The sequence below is a fragment of the Herpailurus yagouaroundi genome, unplaced genomic scaffold, assembly GCF_014898765.1.
Source record: "Herpailurus yagouaroundi ecotype Mexico unplaced genomic scaffold, PumYag 181, whole genome shotgun sequence".
In the NCBI taxonomy this organism is placed as follows: domain Eukaryota; kingdom Metazoa; phylum Chordata; class Mammalia; order Carnivora; family Felidae; genus Herpailurus; species Herpailurus yagouaroundi.
Genome location: NW_024412412.1, coordinates 32,402,207 through 32,423,213, shown reverse-complemented (window position 1 = coordinate 32,423,213; position 21,007 = coordinate 32,402,207). Strand labels below are relative to the sequence as shown.

General features: G+C 44.2%; 1 protein-coding gene and 2 long non-coding RNA genes across 5 annotated transcripts in view; 2 read left to right on the top strand and 1 right to left on the bottom strand.

Annotated features, from left to right (window-relative positions):
- Positions 1-21,007, top strand: part of DOCK5 (dedicator of cytokinesis 5) — a 224,963-nt gene that overhangs the window by 196,648 nt on the left and 7,308 nt on the right. Inside the window, exons 42-49 of one of the 3 annotated variants that reach the window (XM_040490248.1) lie at positions 1,790-1,871; positions 2,900-2,984; positions 3,406-3,492; positions 6,057-6,233; positions 10,779-10,862; positions 11,264-11,401; positions 13,401-13,567; positions 14,240-14,808. In XM_040490248.1, the coding sequence (XP_040346182.1) occupies positions 1,790-1,871; positions 2,900-2,984; positions 3,406-3,492; positions 6,057-6,233; positions 10,779-10,862; positions 11,264-11,401; positions 13,401-13,567; positions 14,240-14,246 (827 nt within the window). In that variant the 3' untranslated portion in view covers positions 14,247-14,808. Of the gene's footprint in view, positions 1-1,789; positions 1,872-2,068; positions 2,333-2,899; positions 2,985-3,405; positions 3,493-6,056; positions 6,234-10,778; positions 10,863-11,263; positions 11,402-13,400; positions 13,568-14,239; positions 14,809-21,007 lie in introns of those variants that run through there. The other 2 variants (XM_040490247.1, XM_040490249.1) reach the window with 2 other exon arrangements.
- Positions 8,125-8,720, top strand: LOC121039843 (uncharacterized). The gene is made up of 2 exons (XR_005795023.1): positions 8,125-8,232; positions 8,466-8,720. It is a non-coding gene; the product is annotated as an uncharacterized LOC121039843 (long non-coding RNA).
- LOC121039842 (uncharacterized) lies at positions 15,043-15,442 on the bottom strand. Its single transcript, XR_005795022.1, has 2 exons — positions 15,335-15,442; positions 15,043-15,103 (listed from the first exon to the last, which is right to left on the bottom strand). It is a non-coding gene; the product is annotated as an uncharacterized LOC121039842 (long non-coding RNA).

Here is a 21,007-nt window from a genome sequence, read left to right as displayed (position 1 = left end):
GTCTTCTAAGAACTGAATTCCTGTCTCTTGACCCCCGGCCCTTCCTGCGTATTCACTAGACCTTGTCGAAACTTCTTCGTTCCTCCAGGTCTTGCTTTCTCATATACGAGGTGTGAGTCTGTTTTCCCTAAATACCTAGTAACACTTCTGTGAGGATCCAAATAGAAAGGAGATCATTAAAACGCTCTGTCAGCTAGACCGGTGTGAGGCCCAGCCCGGTGGTGCTCAGATTTTCTCATGCGTGAGGATCGCCACGGAGAGATTCTCACTGAGCAGTTGTGAATTGTTTTCTCTTTTGTTTTTTTTACTGCTTATTTATCTTGGAGAGAGAGAGCGTGCGTGTGTAAGTGGGGGACCGTGAATCCGAAGCCAGGCTCTGCTGCACTGACGGTGGTGAGCCCAATGTAGGGCTTGAACTCACGAGCTAGGAGATCATGACCCGAGTCAAAGTTGGATACTCAACGCCCGGAGCCACTCAGGCGCCCCTCAGCAGCTGAGGATTCTTATTTTTTATTTTTTTTTTTTAATTAACATTTATTTATTTTTGAGACAGAGACAGAGCATGAACGGGGGAGGGTCAGAGAGAGAGGGAGACACAGAATCGGAAGCAGGCTCCAGGCTCCGAGCCATCAGCCCAGCGCCCGACACGGGGCTCGAACTCCCGGACCGCGAGATCGTGACCTGAGCTGAAGTCGGACGCTTAACCGACTGAGCCACCCAGGCACCCCAGCAGCTGTGAATTCTAATTCTGTATTCTGAGTACGTGTCCTGGTGCCAGGGTCTAGAGACTTTACCCAGAAATCCTGGAAGTCACTGTTCTGTCCGGACGCATGGCCTGAAACTCCAGTTTAAATGCTGCAGATTTTGAAACAGTAGATCTGCACTGGCAAGGGCCAGAAATAAAAGGTTATTACTAATTCAGACTATCAAGTCAGAGACTCAGGTCTCACCCCCGAGCTGGCTTTGAAGCCTGACTTTACCATTTACCAGTTACGTGCTCTGGCTCATCTCAGAGCCTCAGATTCCTCATCTGTAAAAGATTTATCACATCCACCTGTTAGTTGTGTTTTATTAGAGGTACCGTCTGGAAAGCCTACTTCAGGGGCGCCTGGGCGGCTCAGTCAGTTAAGTCCTACTCTTGATTTCAGTTCAGGTCGTGATCTCATGGTTTGTGAGACTGAATCCTGCGTCAGGCCCTGCACTGACAGCACGGAGCCTGCTTGGGATTCTGTCTTCCTGTACCTCTCTCTCTGCCTCTCCCCCTTTCCCCCTCCCTCACAAGGGAGGGAGGGAGGGAGGGAGGAAGGAAGGAAGGAAGGAAGGAAGGAAGGAAGGAAGGAAGAAAAAAAAAGGAAAGACAAAATCTACCTCAGTCCCCAGCTATGGCCCTCAATAAACAAGTGCTATCCAAAGATCCCAGAAATTCCTATTGCACAGGTTCTGGAGTCTGGCTATTTCAGAGGCATGCTTGTCGAAAAGAAATTATTTAAAACTGTGTCTAATCCCCCCCGCCCCGATATTTCATTGATGCCTATTTTCCTATGGCAAGGTTGTTTTGCCAGGTGTCTGACCAAAAAATGTCCTAGGATTGTGGCTTAATCAGGCATTTTGATAATACATAAGGAAACCCTGTTTTCCGTGCGGTCCTGGCATTCAGTGAAAAAGAATAATTAATGCAGGTACCATGTCCCATCTGTAAAGCCGGCGGGGGGGGGGCCGGGCCACAAGCAGTCCTTTCTGCCTGTGACAGCTTCATGGCCCAGCCCCTTTTCCTTAATGAGCTCGTCAGACATGCAGTGTTTCACCGTAAAGCCAGTGATGAGCCTGCCTCCCAGCTACAAGGACAAACCAGTTCCAGAGCAGATCTTAAAGTAAGGAGGGGCTCTTTTGGTTTGTTTTTAGAAGCATTTTTTTTCTCTGACACACTTGATCTAGAAGTACCTCAACACCAAAGCCTTGAACTCATTACAGTTTGGAAAACCTTCTGTTGTCTTAAACCTCTGGAGCTGCTCTAACAGGATACCACATACTGGGTGGCTTATAAACAACAGACATTCATTGCTCACAGTTCTGCAGGCTGGGGAGTCCAAGGTCAAGGCTCCAGCGGATTTGGTGTCTGGTGAGGACCTGCTTCCTGGTTCACAGACATCGACTTCTTGCTGTGTCCTCACGTGGCAGAAAGGGTGATGGATCTCTCGGGTCTCTTACAAGGGCGCTAATCCCATTCAAGAGGGTAGAACATAAGCACTTACCACGGAGGCTACTTCCTAATACCATCATGTTGTGGGGGGGTGGGGGGGTGTTAGGATTTCAACATATGCACTTGGGGGGAACCCAAGTGTTCAGACCACAGCAACTGTTTATTTTCAGTATAAAATATGAGCTTGGTAACTCGAAGGGATTTGGGGCAGGTGGGGTGGGGGTTGGGGTTTTTTTTTAAGCAGAGGGAGATCAAGAATTTCACTGTTAGGTTTTGGATCTCCTGGATCTCAATTCCACCCGGGAAGCACTCACTTAGGAGTGGCTGACCTCACCTTGCGTGGTGGGTTCCCCAGTGATCACAGGTCCCGGTCTTTTTCCTCAGAAGCTAAAATATTAGAAGGATTGCTAGAACTGTGATAAAACTATTACAAATGCGATCACAAACGTGGATACAAGTACATACGCCTTTTTAAATGGCGAGCTGTGGAATGGATCCGTAAATAAGAAAATTAAGATGTGCAATAAAATGTGCACCCCCCTGCCGCCTTCCTTATGAAGACTGTGTCTGTTTTGAGATCGCTTAGGGGATAAGACTCGGTCTGTGGAAGACGCGGCCCAGGGCTTATTTGAAGTTTGCTCAAGGAGCGCTTGTTCTAAGAGAAACTCCAGCGTTGTGGCGATGTCTCTCTCTCCCCAGCTACTACAGAGCCAATGAAGTACAACAATTCCAGTATTCCCGGCCATTCCGGAAAGGAGAAAAGGATCCAGATAATGAATTTGCTGTGAGTCCACCCACTTTGCCCTCTAAAACAAGGTCAAGTTGCCATCCAAATGGAGGCTTTCCACCTGACCGGCACAGACAGCAGAAATGATGGCAGCCCGAGGGGTAGAGGTTCTACGTGCTTACTGCATAGACAGCAGGCCAGCTCAGTGGAAAGCTCTAGGCTGGCACCCATCCAAAAAAAGGGGCTCTACCGTGGGGCTCCGATGTTGCGTTGAGTATGATTGGAGCAAGTCACGCCTCTTTGGACCTCACATTTCCCCTCTAGAACGTGAGAGGGCCCAAGTAGATGATCCCTTGCAGCTTTAAACATTTTGATGCCCATTCACTAAGGAAGCATTTGAGAACAGAATCTCACTGAACTCAACCCTGGCCACTTTGGCCTGGGAACTGACCCTTCCTATTGTCTTTCCTTCCACCAGACCATGTGGATCGAAAGGACCACGTATACGACTGCGTATACCTTTCCTGGCATCCTCAAGTGGTTTGAAGTCAAACAGATTTCAACGGTGAGTCACTTGGAATTGGGATTCAGAAAAGTCTTTTGTGTCTCCAAATATAATAAGGGCCTTTGTTAAGTGCCCCTCCGGTTCTCACTAGGCTGGCCAGCCTCCTCTGGCCAACTTTGTTTTCCAGAAGAGAAATAAAAGGCATGCTTGTGTAATAGAACTCCTCTGTAAAACTGATGTTACAAACCAACCCTAAAGGTTACTCACAGTGAATGACTCTTTTATGACCAAACGAGTCTTGTCTCCTCATAATCCCACCAAGCGCCCCAAACCATTTGCAGAACGTCTCCTTGGAGTTTCCTGCCAATCAGATTCTTCTCTCCCAAAACATTTCCTCTTCTTTCATTCGTGGCTGATCACATCTACCAGTCCCCCCACGCTCTCCCTTCTCCAGCATTCCCGAAGCTGACCCTTTTACCTTCTTAATATTTATTAAATCTGTTTGTTTGTGTGTTTGTTTGTTTGTTTTCCAGCTCTCCTAATGTACCCTGTTTTAGTCCCTCATTCATCTCTGGTGGATGCCACGGAAAAAGCCCCCTCATTGGGCTCCTGCTTGGGCCTTCACAGGCTTGTTTTCCACACTGTCTCAGAGTGTGAGTTTCCACAGTGGAAAGCTGAGCGTATCATTCTCATGCTCAAAACCTTGCCGTGGCTCCCCCGTGCCTAGAGCATAAAGCCCCTGCTCCTTAGGACACACATGCAGAATCTTTGTGACTCGGTTCTGCCACCTCATCTCTTCAGGAATCTTCTGGAACGAAACTGCTCATTCCGTGCTATTTCAACCCTCCTTGATGATGCAGCATTTTCTCTGCCCAAAGTGCTCCTTCTCAACCTAACTAACTCCCACTGAAATTCAGTTAGGTACCTGCTTCGCCAGGAAGCCATCTCTGAAACTCCCAGTTGGGATTAGATGCCCTTTCTCTGTGCCCCGTTGCAACCGGGTTTATTTCTTTACTTTTTTTTTTTAACGTTTATTTATTATTGAGAGACAGAGCATGAGCACGGGAGGGGCAGAGAGAGAGGAAGACACAGATTCTGAAGCAGGCTCCAGGCTCCGAGCTGTCGGCACAGAGCCCGACGTGGGGCTCGAACTCACAAACCACAAGATCATGACCTGAGCCAAAGTCGGACGCTTAACCGACTGAGCCACCCAGGCGCCCCAACCCGGGTTTATTTCTAACAAGTTAACTACCATGCTTACGTGTCTTGAGACGCCACTAAAACCGTAGGCTCCTCCCCACCATGAATTCTGTCTTAATCACTTTTGTAACTGTAGAGCATAGCCCGGTACTTGGCATGAAATACACTTTGAGGAAATATATCCTGAACAAATCTGAACGGAAATCCGATGTCTTCCATGCCACTAGTAATAATATCGGTGTCCCTCAAGTGTGAATATGATTTTTGGACAGAGACTTTTGGAATCAGGCTGTGGTAAGAGGTCAATTGTCTGGCAGTGGCTAAAATGAAGAATGCGGGTTTTCTTGAAACCTGGCTTTGAACACTTGCCCACAGGAATTGCTTGAACCTATATTGAATCTTAATTTCATTTTCGTCCCAGATTCAGCTTGGATACTCTTTGTTAACTTTAATGTTTGTTTGTTTATTTTGAGACAGAAAGAGCACGTGTGAGCAGGAGGGGCAGAGAGAGGGAGAGAGAGAGAACCCCAAGTGGGCTTTGCACGATTAGCACGAAGCCCGGGGGCAGGGCTCGATCTCACAAACCATGAGATCGTGACCTGAGCCAAAATCAAGAATCAGACGCTTAACGGAGCCACCCAGGTGACCCCAGCTTGGATATTCTAATACATCCCGTTATTTCTGGCTGCTTCTGACCACAGAACCCATACTAAGGTGACTTAGGTATGGTTTGAATGTGTGGCTTCCAAAACTTACCTTGGCTTGTGGCAGAAACATCGAGCCCCTTGCCAGTGAACTTTTGGGACGTTGCAGAAGTATCTTGGATCAGATATCCTGCTACTGTCTTGTCACTTATCTTCTCAGAAATATCTGAGGAAGCTTTGCCTAAAAGGCCCTCATTATTACATCTACCTTTTTTTCCCTCCCCAGATTTCTGGTAGACCTTTTGCCCCAAGAAATGATCACTACTATAGCTCTAATTTTTAGGTCATCCTTGTGCTTTCTAAGGACATTTTAAGTAGTTTACTTCACAACTTAGCAAGACCATTTCAAGTAAGTGTGGGATCCAAATAGACATAACCTTGACAAGCACAACTTTACTGTTTTATAGCCTGGTGAGAATTTTAAACCTTTTAAAAGGAACACTTAGGGGGCGCCTGGGTGACTCAGTGAGTTAAGCATCTGTCTCTTGATTCCGGCTCAAGACATGACCTCACAGTTCGTGAGTTCGAGTCCCACATCAGGCTCTGCACTGAGCACACGGAACCTGCTTGGGATTCTCTCTCCCTCTCTCTCTGTCCCCAGCCTCTCAAAATAAATAAATAAATACTTTTAAAAATAAAATGAGAGGAACACTTAGGATTTTTTCAAAACTTGCTGTGAATTCACAAAATGCCCTTTCACTCCCTTGTCCACTATCGCAGGAAGAAATCAGTCCCCTGGAGAATGCCATAGAAACCATGGAACTCACCAATGAGAAGATCAGCAATTGTGTTCAACAACACGCCTGGGACCGGACCCTCTCTGTGCATCCTCTCTCCATGCTGCTCAGTGGCATCGTAGACCCGGCTGTCATGGGAGGATACTCCAACTATGAAAAGGTGGGCTCGGCCCTGGAATCCCCACTGAATCCCATGTCATTCCGTGCCTCTCGCCCTGTGGCTCTGTGCGGCTGGTGCATTAGTTTCTTACGACTTGGCTGAGAGAGTTTTTCACTGTGCCCTTTTTACGAATGAGCAAATGAAATTAATGAAAAGCTGATCCCTGACCTCACACCTCCTAGAGATCCTCAGCAGCTCAGGCAGGGTTGGGCCACTGCCTGATACAGAGTCACTGACAGATCAATCTAACATACCATCTCTGGTTGATTTACCTGTTGTTCCCTCTCCCTTTCTCCACCGAAAAGTAGAAAGCTTACAGGCGGCCCCAGAGGTAAAGATGCTCTAGAACTGAAGAAGCACCCGTGGGAAAGGCAGAACTGTGCTCGCTCTAAAATTGGCTTCTAGGGGCACCTCGGTGGCTCAGTTGGTTAAGTGTCCAACTTCGGCTCAGGTCATGATCTCACAGCTCATGGGTTGGAGCCCTGCTTCAGGAACTGTGCTGACAGCTCAGACCCTGGAGCCTGCTTTGGATTCTGTGCCTCCCTCTCTGCCCCTCCCCCACCCACCCTCTGTCTCTGTCTCTCTCTCTAAAATAAACATTAAAAAAAATTGTGTTTGGGGCGCCTGGGTGGCGCAGTCGGTTAAGCGTCCGACTTCAGCCAGGTCACGATCTCGCGGTCCGTGAGTTCGAGCCCCGCGTCAGGCTCTGGGCTGATGGCTCGGAGCCTGGAGCCTGTTTCCGATTCTGTGTCTCCCTCTCTCTCTGCCCCTCCCCCGTTCATGCTCTGTCTCTCTCTGTCCCAAAAATAAATAAACGTTGAAAAAAAAAATTAAAAAAAAAAAAATGTGTTTAACGGAGTTAATGTATCCAACATGTAAAAAAACATGCAATTAATGGAGGCAAGATTTTTAATTATTCACTATGTGTCCAGTGGCTAAGTAATTTTGGAGTCCTCTTGCTGAATATAAACAAACATTTGGCTACTACACTCCTGTGGAGTAGCCGGGAGAGTGAGTGGAAAGAAAAGGAGATGAACGGGAAGGGCGAGTGGTTATTAGGTGGGCTGATTCTGTTATTTCCATTTATACACAATGTCCTGAGAAGACCAGGGGCTTTAGAATCAGTCATTCCTGTGACCCAATCCCAGCTTCCCATTGGCCACCATGTGCTCTCGGGTGAGATACGTCACCTCTTTGAGCCCCAGCCTTCGTACCTCTTTGAGCCCCAAGCTTCGTACCCCAAGCAAATGAGGAAAATGCCTACCACACAGAAGCGGCTGGACGCTTATCTTGTATATAAGGAACATCGCAGAACACTTGCCTTATAGTTGAGGCTTGGTCGGTGTTGACTTCTTCCTCTCTCCTGTCTGCTTGGAGACAAAGGTGATCTGAACGGGCAGTGCTCTGCGGCTGTTGCTATAACAATCTTCTTTTTTCTCCATTCCCTTCAACCTTTCAGCCTTCAGAATCACTACACCTAGCAGCTGGGAAAGACCCAACACCAGAGATCAGTTCTAGTTTGCCCGTGCTTAGTGTTGATAATAACCTCCAGTGTTATCATGGAATTCAATACAAAACTAGGATCCAGAATATAATCCCTTTTTTTTTTTATATAACGTTGTAAGGATTGTGGTGGGTTTTTGTGTCCTGTAAACTATCTAGTACTAATTTCGATGTGTTTTTCCAAGTGTTGTTTTTTTTTTTACAGCATGGCCCTGTTCGAATTCAAATTCGTATATGCCAGTAGTCTGTGAATAGTATGTAATTTCCTATGAAGTTTTTTCCAATGTCAGAGACTTCTAATTTAAAAAAATTTTTAAAGGGGAAGTTGGTTACGTACACAGATAGATTTCAAGACTTTTAAAAATACTAAATTGCACTTTTAATTAATATGGTATGCATTTGTATATTTTGAAGCGTAAGAAAAAAGGTAAATTCCTTGATCGCCATGACCCCCATGGCAATTAATTGGGGAATCTATCATCACCTACCAATACAGGTGACCTATCTTTTTTTTTTTTTTTTTCAACGTTTATTTATTTTTGGGACAGAGAGAGACAGAGCATGAACGGGGGAGGGGCAGAGAGAGAGGGAGACACAGCATCGGAAACAGGCTCCAGGCTCCGAGCCGTCAGCCCAGAGCCCGACGCGGGGCTCGAACTCCCGGACCGCGAGATCGTGACCTGGCTGAAGTCGGACGCTTAACCGACTGCGCCACCCAGGCGCCCCCAGGTGACCTATCTTAAAGCAGCCCATTAGTCACTGCCGGAATTCATCAGCCCTTTTCTCTCGCAAGGCAGGACTCTTCGAAAAAAAAAACGGAATTTCAGGGCACTCTGCTGCAGTGGTCCTTGACTCAACCAATGTTCTGGGAATCTCAGTGCCTTTCATCTTACATCAAAAAGTCGTTTTTAACTTTTGAAGATTCAAACTGCTTCTGTTTGGAGGGTGAAAGTGGATGAAGATTAAAGCCATACTACTTTTTCATTCATTTCTCCCTAACTATGAATCCGGCTACAGGGTGTGTTCTCCAGATGTGCTGTCCTGCTTCCTGTTTGTGATACTCAGCCTGCATATATTTATAGCCCTTGTGGTGTTAGTTTGCTAGGGCCGCTGGGACAAAGGCACAAACAGGGTGACTTCAAACACAGTCCCGGAGCCCAGTAACCTGAAATCCGGCATCAGCAGGGTTGGTGCCTTCTGAGGGCTGTGAGGAAGGATCTGTTCCCTGCCTCTCTCCTAGCTTCTTTTTTTTAAAAAAAAATTTAAATGTTTTATTTATTATTTTTGAGAGAGAGCGAGAAGTGGGGCAGGGGCAGAGAGAGAAGGAGACACAGAATCAGAAGCAGGCTCCAGGCTCTGAGCTGTCAGCACAGAGCCCAACACGGGGCTCGAACTCAAGAACCGTGAGATCATGACCTGAGCCGAAGTTGGACACTCAACCGACTGAGCCACCCAGGCGCCCCAGCCTCTCTCCTAGCTTCTGAGGGGTTGCTGGCAATCTTTGGCACCCCTTATCCCTCTTCACGCAGCGTTCTCCCAGTGTCCAACCTTCCCCTTTCTATAAGGGCATCAGATACGTGGAATCGATGGTTCGTCCTACTCCACTGTGACTCCACTCTGACACTCCATGGTGACCATAACTACACCTGCAATAATCCTGTTTCTAACTAAGGTCACATTCTGAGGTACCGGGGCTAGGACTTCAACATATGAATGGGGGCGGGGAGGAAGCCAGTGTTCAACCCATAACATCTTCATGCAAGGTTGAATTTGAACATGCTCTATGTTCCATACCAAATGGGCTGGTCGCTGATCCCTTTTTTTTGCTGTTTTTTTTTTTTTTTTTAAACTGTGTCCTGTAGTTTCAGGAGCTCTTGAGTCTACCTACAGGTTGAGGTGACTTCCATAGTATTGGAACAGAAGAGTGAAGGGAACTTTGAGGGTTGGTCTTTGAAAGCACTCTTAGAAATGATGGCTACGGTACAAGGAAAAAAAAAAGTTTTCCTGTTTTGACTTTGTTAGAAATGTTCACCACAGGCTTTTTAATTTTTTTTCCTCATTCTGTCTTACTTGTTTTATTTTATTTCTTAGTGTTTTCTTTATTTATTTTAGAGAGAGAGAGAAAGTGCGAGCAGGGGATGGGCCCAGGGAGAGGGGGACAGAAGTTTCGAAGCAGACTCTGCACTGTGAGCGCAGAGCCAGATGTGGGGCTCGAACCCATGAACCGCAAGATCATGACCTGAGCCCAAGTCAGACGCCTAACCAACCGAGCCACCCAGGCACCCCAATTTTGTCTTTAAAAATGGTCTCTTCTGTAAGATCTACGATTATAATTTGAGTTTGGGTTTTGTTTCACTATTAGAGGGACTTAGCCCTTGGGACCATGAATGTTGATTGACAGTGTTACATGTGACATGGTTTTGACGTATAGTAAGACGCAACGCAAACTGCATTTACTATTTACGAGACATTTTTGTGTGCATTTAATATTTGTGAAACATTGTCCTCAAAAGAGCCTTCTGGATCGATGAGAACTAAGAAGGTGTGGATATTAATCTTCCCTCAGTATAGGGGGGAAAATGTGATACAGCTTATAGCAGCAGGAAAACTATCAGGCATATCCAGCCTGTTAGTTTTTTGCTTTTTCCTTTATAATATCCGTGCACTTAATCTCCTGAACAGCCTTCAGATATTGGCATTGGCATTGGTCCTTGGGGCAAGTTCTTTCAATGAATGCCAGTCTGCTGTGCTGCTGATTATTTGGTTTGTGCCCTTGTGTGTGTCTGGTGATCGTTGAGAAGGTGCTTGGATTAGGGATTGCCCAATTCCAGAAAGACCGCAAAAGAGCACATACCTTTAGAACCGTCCACGGTGGCAGAAGCGCTGTCCCAGGTAAGGAAGGAGGATTGCCTTAGTCATCTCTGGTTTATCAGCTAGAACAAGACATTTGTCCCCCTTCCAGGCTCCCCTCCCCTCCCTCTAGGGTCAAATACACAGATGGGGACGTGTTCTAATTAATGCTCTCCTGTGCCCCGTTTTTAGGCTTTTTTTACGGAGAAGTACTTGCAGGAACATCCAGAAGACCAGGAGAAGATTGAGCTGCTGAAGCGACTGATAGCATTACAGGTGTGCTCCTAGCGACATGTATGGCCAGACAGCGCTCGCTCGCTCGCTCTCTCTCTCTCTGTCTCTACTTTAGTGACCAGTGAGAGAAAATGCAGCCATCCCACCCAGTCTAGCAGGGGCTTATCCACAGACGTGCTCCCCGGCTCGGGAGGGTTTGCCTTTTCTGTCAGCCCTTCCCCAGTCACGGGCCTGCTTGTATCCTTGTGTATTTCTCTGAGCCCTTGACCCCAGGGTGGCCGGTGCCCAAGCCCTACACTGACACGCAGCTTTCTCATTCGATACGTGCTGTTCTACCAGTTTACCTGTCCACCTTCACCCCCATCCCTCCCCAGCCTCCCAATCTGAAAAAAATCCCCTTTCCTAAACCGTGTCTCCTTCCTTTCATGCCCCTTTCTTCCCAGATGCCCCTGCTGACGGAGGGGATCCGCATCCACGGGGAGAAGCTGACAGAGCAGCTAAAGCCACTGCATGACCGGTTGTCGTCTTGTTTCCGGGAGCTCAAGGAGAAAGTGGAAAAGCTCTACGGCGTTATAACACTGGTAGGCTTTGTCTAAGGAGCCCGTTGACTTTCTCAGCCTCTTTACCGGTTATGATGTTGATCAGGTTTTCAGTTGCCAGATGAGTCCAAATAGCAGAGGTGTGGCAGGAAAACACGGGGGACGGGTCTGGAGAAGACGTGATGTGCTGTTGGTGACCTTCCGCAGTTGACATACTAGATAGGGGTTCTCGGACTTGAGTGACCGTCCGAACCACCTGGAAGGCTTACGAAAACACAAATTGCTGGGCCACATCTCCAGAGCTTCCGATTCAGGAGGTCTAGGGTGGGGTGCCCAAGGGTTTGCATTTCTTTCTTCCTTTCTTTTTTTTTTTTGTAATTTTTTTTGTTAACGTTTATTTATTATTGAGAGACAGAGAGAGACAGAGCATGAGCAGGGGAGGGGCAGAGAGAGGAGGAGAGACAGAATCCGAAGCAGGCTCCGGGCTCTGAGCTGTCAGCCCAGAGCCAGACGTGGGGCTCTAGACTCACAAACCGCAAGACCATGACCTGCGCCGAAGTCGGACGCTTGACCTACTGAGCCACCCAGGCACCCCGAGGGTTTGGGTTTCTAACGTGCTCCCAGTGGGTGCTGATCCTGCTGGTCTGGGACCATAGTGTCCGGGCCACTCTACTAGCATTTGGGAGCATTGCTGGTCCCAGATGCTGGTTATTACTGTCCCGTTTAGCCCAATTCTTAGTGTTTTTCCTAGCCTTTATTCCTTTTTTATTTTGACGAAAAGTTGACATTCTTCGCACCTCTGAAGGGGAGAAAGAATCGTGAAGTTCATTTTGCAGTGCAGATAGTGATTTCGTCATTTGTTCCGACAGTTCTGACACATCTCTCCCCACAGTGTCTTTGTGCCCGAGAAGTTGGGTGGATTGATGCGCGCGCTCAATAAGCTTTTCTGTCTGGGGCACGTGGCTGATTCAGTCGGGAGAGCGTGCGACTCTTGGTCTTGGGATCATGAGTTCAAGCCCCACACTGGGCATAAAGATTACTTAATAAAAAGTAAATAATACCTAATTTTTCTCTGCAACAATTGACTGAATGCCTGGATCCAGCTTCATTTTTCTGCTCTTTTTAATGAGAGTTCGTTCACCTTGCTCTCTTTAACTGTCTTACTCTTGAACTCCCGATTTTCCGATCCTCTTTCCTTGAATCAAAGCTCCGCATTTCTTTCCGTGTAGTCCTGTCTGCCATTCCCACACCTCCACCGCCGCTACCTTTTTCTCCTGAGCGTCTTTGTAATCATTGCTTTCAGTCATCCAAGGGTTCGGTTGTGCCTAACTTCCTAGCCTACCACCCCTTAAGAGCTTTCTTCTAGGAACGTTTGTCTTTTATGTAAGTTCCAAGGGGAAGGATGTGACTTACACCTATTTAAGTCGTTTTTATTAGATCCAGGCCAATATTGGCATGTAAATTTGATATGGTGGCCAATTGGGGCGATCAGCCCAACTGAAGACCTCTCTTAATGATAGTAAATTGATGCTCCTTTACTTAAGAAAGATTCACCATTTACATGTTAAGCGTCAGGTCTACAGTATCATCTGAAAGTTTCTATTAGGCCAGTATTTTTACCTTTTTAGCGGCTGAAAGAAGATAAACTGGAGGAACTGGAGAAGCAGACAGAGGGTTTTGCTATTCTTGTGGGGGGTAATGAACAGCTCGGTTTTTCTTCTCACATGGCTGACAACAAATTATGGGGAATTCTTCTCTAAGTCTTAGAAACAAGGTAGACTTAACCTAATTGTGCTCATAATTAAGAATACAAGTACTTGCAGGGTGCCCCGTGGCTCCGTCAGTTACGCATCCAACTCTGGATTTCAGCACAGGTCATGATCTCATGTTTTGTGAGTTCGAGCCCCGTGCCTGCTTCTGCACTGACAGCACGGAGCCTGCTTTGGATCCTCTCCCTCCCTCTCATTCTCTGCCCCTCCCCTGATCAGGGCTCATTCCGCCCCCCTGCACCAGTAACCACGAGATGCTCTGCGTTCCTCAGCCACCCAACTTGACTGAGCGGAAACAAAGCCGCACGGGATCCATTGTACTACCCTACATCATGTCGTCTACGCTGCGGAGATTGTCCATCACCTCGGTGACTTCCTCTGTGATTTCCACCTCTTCTAACTCATCCGATAATGCTCCTTCCAGACCGGGATCTGATGGGTAAGAGTCTGATTTTTAATTGCCAGGGGAGGCGGGGGGGCTGGATTATCTCCTTACTGACCTTTGCCTTTTGTCACCAAAGGGAGACTTGGTCAATGTAGATGCATCATCCTCATGAGGGAAATAATCCGGAGTCTGTGGTTATAATCCTGTATACCATTCCCGTCGCCTTCCTCATGAGGAAGATCATTATTTTCCATATTATGTACATAACGATAATAGTTAAGAAAAAAAGGGATAATCATCACCTATAATCCTATCACATCCTATCAGCCACCCTATCACATTCTGAATTATTTTTTTTTCATATTATAGTCATTGTTTGAGTGTCTTTCCACCTGAATCCGTTTTCAAAAGTCATCTTAAAATTTACATTTATGTTATAAATCAGCAATATAATTACATGGTACGGAACTCCAAGGCACTAGAGGGATATGTCGGGAGGCATCACCCATCAGTCCTTAACTCCTGTCCTACCAGTACCGCTCTCCTGAGGCAAGTGGTGTTGGCCTGCAGGACCCTGGTGCCTTTCCAAGCTCTTTCGACACACACGAGCAATACCTAAATGTATGTTCTTCCCCGCACTTTCTGCTTATATTCAATGGAAACATAGAATTCTTTCTTTACCTCGCTCTTTTCACTTACTGTGTCTTGAAAATCCTTCTGTTTCAGAATGTAAAGAGCCTCGTCTTTTCTCTGAGCTGCAGGCATCCCGTGGTATGTCTGCATCAGGATACATTCCACGGGTGTCTATTGATGGATGCTTAGTTGACCCCAGTCTTTCACTGTCGCAGCAGTGGGGCAGTGACTCACCTTAAAAATAATTTATTTCGCAAATACACAAGTATATCCGTGTGAGAAAAATTCCAGAAGTGAACTTGCTTTGTCGAACATCTATAGCTGCAGTTTTCAAAATTATTCCTGAACTGACTTCCGTAGACATAGACCAATTTGCAGGCCCCCCAGCAACATATAAGGGCGCCCCGTCACCCCCATCTGGCCTCCAGATTGTGTATTATCAGGCGTTTTAATTTTTTGCCAGTTTGATAAGTGGAGAGTATTTTCCTGGTATAGGAGTGTGGTTTGGTTTTATTTCTCTTGTTTTGTACGAAGCTGAGTTTTTCATTTTTTAGTAGCTGTATTTTATTTTCTGTGAACTATGGTCAAGTATTTGGGGTACACTTTTCTGTTGTGTTTTCTTTGTTCTGGGAGTTGAAATACACCTTCCAATTTCTCCTTTCTCTTTTGACTTTGTTTCTAATTTCTCATTTAGTTGTGCTGACATTTTTTATGCAGCGAAATAACTTAATGTTTGATTTTATGACTCCTGGGTTGTATATCATAATCAAAGGCCTGCCCCATTCTCAGGCTACAAAAAATTTTTTTTAAGTTTCACTATTCACCACTAAATCCGTGATTCTTTGAAATTTATTCTAGTATAAAGTGTGAGGTATGAAGTTAACTCTTTTTTTTTGGCTATACAGCAACCCTTTTCTCCCTATTACATTTTTTCCTCTACTGATTTGAAATGTCAACCTAGGGGCGCCTGGGTGGCGCAGTCGGTTAAGCGTCCGACTTCAGCCAGGTCACGATCTCGCGGTCCGGGAGTTCGAGCCCCGCGTCGGGCTCTGGGCTGATGGCTCAGAGCCTGGAGCCTGTTTCCGATTCTGTGTCTCCCTCTCTCTTTGCCCCTCCCCCGTTCATGCTCTGTCTCTCTCTGTCCCAAAAATAAATAAACGTTGAAAAAAAAAAATAAGAAATGTCAACCTAATTAAAAAATGAAATTCCTAGATGTTCTTTAGTCTACTTGTAGACTTTTCCCCCATTTCTTTGATCTCCCTATATGTTTATGAACTAGTACTAGGTAGCTTTAATTACTGTAGATTTAAAAGGCTTTTACTTTTGAATAGTCCTTTTCAGAATCTATCTAGCTAGTTTTACTCCTGCTCGCTTTTGGATTAACTTGTCTCGAATCCCATGGCTATTTTTACTGAGATCATGTTAAATTTCTGGACTAACTTTGGGAGGATTGATGGCTTTTGACACTGAGCCTTTCTTGCCAAAATCATGGAAGTGCCCTTCCATACGTTCCAATTGAAAATATTTTACAGGGATGAATTTATAATTGCATTCTTTCTGTTCAAAAATACTATTTAAAAAGATTTTACTAATTATATGACCCGTATATATACACGTAGAAATTTTTCAAAGTACTAGGAACTTAAGAGAAAAATGCTTATTATGTCATCACTCAGAAGTAACCACCGTTAACAGTTACCTATATAAAATTTTAAAAAGCATATGTACATTTGATACAATTGGAAAAGCATTGTGCATACCATTATGTGACGTGCTGCTTAATTTAACGTACATGATGAGTCTTTAGCAACATTATGTGTTTTAGAGTTAAATAGAAGTCCAGTTGACTCACCGTTTCATCTTAAATTTGTGATTCTGTATTGTAATAATCATACCACAAAAATACCCTGTCTAAACGGCCCCTCCCTGGAAATCACGTGTTTAATATTTCCTAAATTATCTATCCGTCCTTTTCCACTGGCAGATATTGTTACATAGTTGCAGTTACAGCACAGATATAGTTTGGTAAATTGTTTTTCTCCTTTATTATTTTATTATAAGCATTTTCCATGTTGCTGTGTTATTCTCATCTTCGATGGCTATTAACCATTGCGTCCCATGAATGTGCCCTAATTAATCCTCCCCCTACTATAGAATATTTAAGTTGTATCGTTATTTCTAAACAGGTAATCATCAAAGCTCATCATAAATTTAATATGAAAACAGTTAGCTTATATCAGTATAAAGTGCATTTCGATTATTAAGAATTGTACCAAACACGTGTCCTTACAGCTTTCTGGTTATTTAGGATACAGTCTCCTATCACTTCTTGGCCTTTTGGTTAAGACCAAGTGTAGGATGCATTTCTAGAAGTATACATTACCTAGTCAGAGGATGCAATTCATTACAATTCTGATGTCAAACAAGTACCAAGATGTAATGTCAGACGCAATAGAGTACTAGGTTATTTGCACTATTGCTAATCCTTAGCATTACTAAATATTAAATAATCCTTGATTCATTGACTTTGTCTCTTCTATGGGTTTTTTTTTCACGCCATAAAGAGACACTAACTACTTCGTGGAAAGCATAGAAGTTCTGTTCAGTAAGATACTTTTCTTACATAAACTGTCTCATTCAAAAAAGAAAAGGTTTGAAACAGCTGTTGAAAGTCAAAGACCCCATGATTGCTGATACCCTAGGGCAGTAAACAGAGAACAGGTGAGCGGGGTCCTTTTCTTGCCATGACCCAGTTTTAAGGTGGATTATTGATCTTGCCCAGATTTCCCCAGTGAGTAAGAAGTCACTGTACTGTTGTCTGACACTTATTTAGGATGTGTCTTTAAAGCAGCTCCAACTGATCCTCAGCTAATGACCCCGACTCTCCCCATTACCGATGTTATGTCACAGTATTCATGAACACTTTCATGGGGATTATTGGATGTGATGTCTATAAAGAGCCAGTTCTTTGTTGGTAAGAAGGTAGACCATATCCATCCTGTTTGGCATATGGGAGGCTTAGGCACAGAAAGAGAATTACTTTTGGAAACCCAGCTCGTGTTAAGGGGAAGCTGGAAGATTTACACAGAAGGCCAACTACGGGCTACCTGCTTAGAGCACCTGCCGAGTCGGGGCCCCAGAACAAAATTGTTTAGAAAAAATGTAATCTTTGATATTTCAGAAAAACCACTGAAGTAACCATTATAAGCAAAAAAATAACACAGACCCTGGGGGACCCCACCGTAGTTATTTTATGGTTTAGTGTGGTTCCTAATGAGGCCCTAGTGAAAACTCACATCTTTGACTGTTGGTCTAGTGACCCTCAGCCTTGAGTGTCAGTCTCTCAGGTGAAGTCATAATTGATTCCATAGAAGCTGGGGTGGTTGTTTTCTTTCTCCCTGACCAATTACTGTTTGAGGTGATTTTGTTTCTTTGTTTGTTTTGGCTTAGTCAGTTTTAAGAATAATTAGAGTCCTGGGGTGCCTGGCTGGCTCAGCCCAAGAGCGTACAACTCTTGATCTCGGTGTCATGAGTTTGAGCCCCATGGGGGTAGAGATTACTTTAAAAAAATAAAATAAAATCTTTAAAAGAAAAATGAGCAGTAAGAGTATTTTTTGGAATTGAGTTCTATGATATTTATTTAGTACAGATTCAAGGTAAGTAATAATGAGTGGCTTCCCCTTAAATATATGAGCAGTTGAAACACTACCAAAAAATTACAAACCCATGCATGCTGTCTTAAAAAAATAATAATAATAGAAAAGGAGAGAATAATTTGAAATCAGAAAAAGAAACTGCAGTCAACAGGCATTTCCCAGTGACTCCTTACTCAGACTTCCCTGGAACTTTCTCACCCTTTACATTCACAGAGCAAGGCAAACATACTTTGCAGAAAGGTGGACTACAGATGTCAAAATTTTTAAATGAGGGACACCTGGTTGACTTAGTTGAGCTTCCGACTCTTGATTTCGACTCAGGTCATGATCCCAGGGTCATGGGATTGAGCCCCATGTTGGTCTGCTTGGGATTCATTCTCTCTCTCTCTCTCTCTCTCTCTCCCTCTCTCCCTCTCTCTCGCTTTCTCCCTCTGCCCTCTTCCTGCCCTTTGCACACTCTCTCTCTCTAAAAAAAAAAATAAATAAAATTCTTATTAAAAATTTTTAAATGATTTAAGAAGCATATCAACCAAACACAGAGTGAATCCTGTTGGGGATCTTGATTCAAGCAAACCACTTCAAAAATTTATGAGAAATGTAAACAATGGATACTTGATGAAATTAAGGAATTATTTCATTTTGTAGCACTGATGATGGGAGTGTACTTATGTTATGCAGTAAGTCCTTGCCTGACTGAGGTATATACTAAAATACTTATAGATGGAATGAAATGCCATCTAAGAATCGTTTCCAAATGATCCAGTGAGGGACTCAGAATGTGACTTAGGTGAGCGTAAGAAACTAGACTGACCATGAGTTATCATTATTGACACTGAGTGATATATATATGGGAATTTATTATATATTCTCTTCTCTTTTTTATATGTTTGGAATTTTCTATTATAAAATGTGAAAAAGTCTTTGCCCCCTCCAAATACCTTGTCTTAATATTTATATATTTAATAGCTAGTGACACTAACTTTTTAAAATTATTTGGGTTTCTGTTTTCATGAAACACCTATTTATATCCTTTGAAAATTTTTAAAAATTGGGGCGCCTGGGTGGCTCGGTCAGTTGAGCATCCGACTTCGGCTCAGGTCATGATCTCACAGCTTGTGAGTTCGAGCCCCCCGTCAGGCTCTGTGCTGACAACTCAGAGGCTGGAGCCTGCTTCGAATTCTGCATCTCCCTCTCTCTCTGCCCTTCCCCCACTCACACTCTGTGTCTTTCTCTCTCAACAATAAAAATAAACAATAAAAAAATATGAAAAGTTTAAAAAATTGAACCCCTATTTTTCTTTTTGGTTTATAAAAGTTTCTTATATATTAAAGATATTTGGCATCTAAAATATGTCCAGCAAATAGTTTTAGTTGACTGATGATGCTTTTCTGCCAAATGAAAGCCTTTATTATTTTTTTTTAATTATTTTATTTTATTTTATTTTATTTTATTTTATTTTATTTTATTTTATTTATTTATTTTTGAGACAGAGAGAGACAGAGCATGAGCGGGGACGGGTCAGAGAGAGAGGGAAACACAGAATCCGAAGCAGGCTCCAGGCTCTGAGCTGTCAGCACAGAGCCCGACGCGGGGCTCGAACTCACAGACTGTGAGATCGTGACCTGAGCTGAAGTCGGACGCTTAACCGACTGAGCCACTCAGGCATCCCCATTATTATTTTTTTTAATACTAATAGCTCGTAGCTGTTTCTGTGTTGTCTTATTTCATACCACAGCTTTTGTGTGTGTGTGTTTTATGGACTTTTTTTTTTTGGAGCTTTTTTTTTTATGATTTATTTTATTTTTTAGAGTGAGAGACAGTACATAAGTGGGGGAGGGGGAGGGAGGAAGTCAGGGAGAGAGAGAGAGAGAGAGAGAGAGAGAGAGAGAGAGAGAATCTTAAAGCAGGCTCCACACTTAGCACAGAGCCTAATGCAGGGCTCCATCCCAGGATCATGAGATCATGACCTGAGCTGAAATCAAGAGTGGGACTCAACCAACTGAGCCACCCAGGCGCCCCTTAGAGCCATTGTAAATTCACAGCAAGATTAAGAAGAAAGCAGAGATTTCCCAGTAAAGTGTCCTCCCACACTGGCCCAGCCCCCAATATCATCAACATCCCCCACCAGAGTGGTATATTTGTTACCACTGAGGAATGCACACTGGCACGTCATAATCATCCAAAGTCCGTAGTTAACTTAGAGTTCCCTCTTGGTGTTGTAGTTCTGTGGGTTTGGACAGATGTATCATGTGTAATAACATGCGTTCACCATCGTAATATCAGACAGAATGATGTCACTGCCCTAAAAATCCTCTGTGCTCTGCCTGTTCATCCCTCCAAACTTTCTATTCTTATGGAGCAAAATCTATCAATTTTTAATCAAACCAAGGCTTACTAAATACCCATTCAGAAGCCAGAAGCAATACCCATCATAAAAGGTAAAATATCTTTTTTAACCCTGCTTGTTTTTACATTATCCCATAGTCATTCCCTCTGTCCCTGTCTCCCCCCAACCCCTACTCCACCATGGGAGAGTAGGTTGCATACGTGCTGTTTTAAGAACAATCATATCGTCTTCCAGAACTACGTACGACAGTCCAGCCCATACGTTCAGGAAGTCTCTCATCGATACAATACTTTAAGCTCTAACCCATATTCCTGTTCTGTCAGTGGTCCCTCCAATGTCTTTTATACTTAGTAACATCTGTTACAGGATCCAATAAGGATCCCATGTTGAATTTTTTTCTTCTTTAATCTGAAGCAGATTGGCCCCTCCTTATCTTGGCTTTCACACCGTTGACATTTTTGAAGATTACGGACGGGCCAGTTATTTTATAGGATTTCCCTTCATTTGGGAGATTGGGTTTGCCTTATTTTCCCTTGTGCTTAGGGTTCGGGTTATACGTTTTTGTATGATGTTTCCTTTTTAGGTATCATATCCAGAAGCACAGTATGTCCATTTGTCCCCCATTGGTGATGTTAATTGACTGTGTACGTGATGAAGGTTTTGACCATTTTCTTTTCCGTGTACGGTTACTATTTTTTTTCCCCTTTGTAGTTAATAAGTAACGTATGGGGAAATATTGTGAGACTCTCCCGTTTGTCCTCAAACTCTTGCTCTCTCTCCGTAGCATTCAATCGGGATTCTTGAATGAATTAGTTGTCACTATGGTTCTTGAAAAACCTGTCACTGTAGTAAAACCAT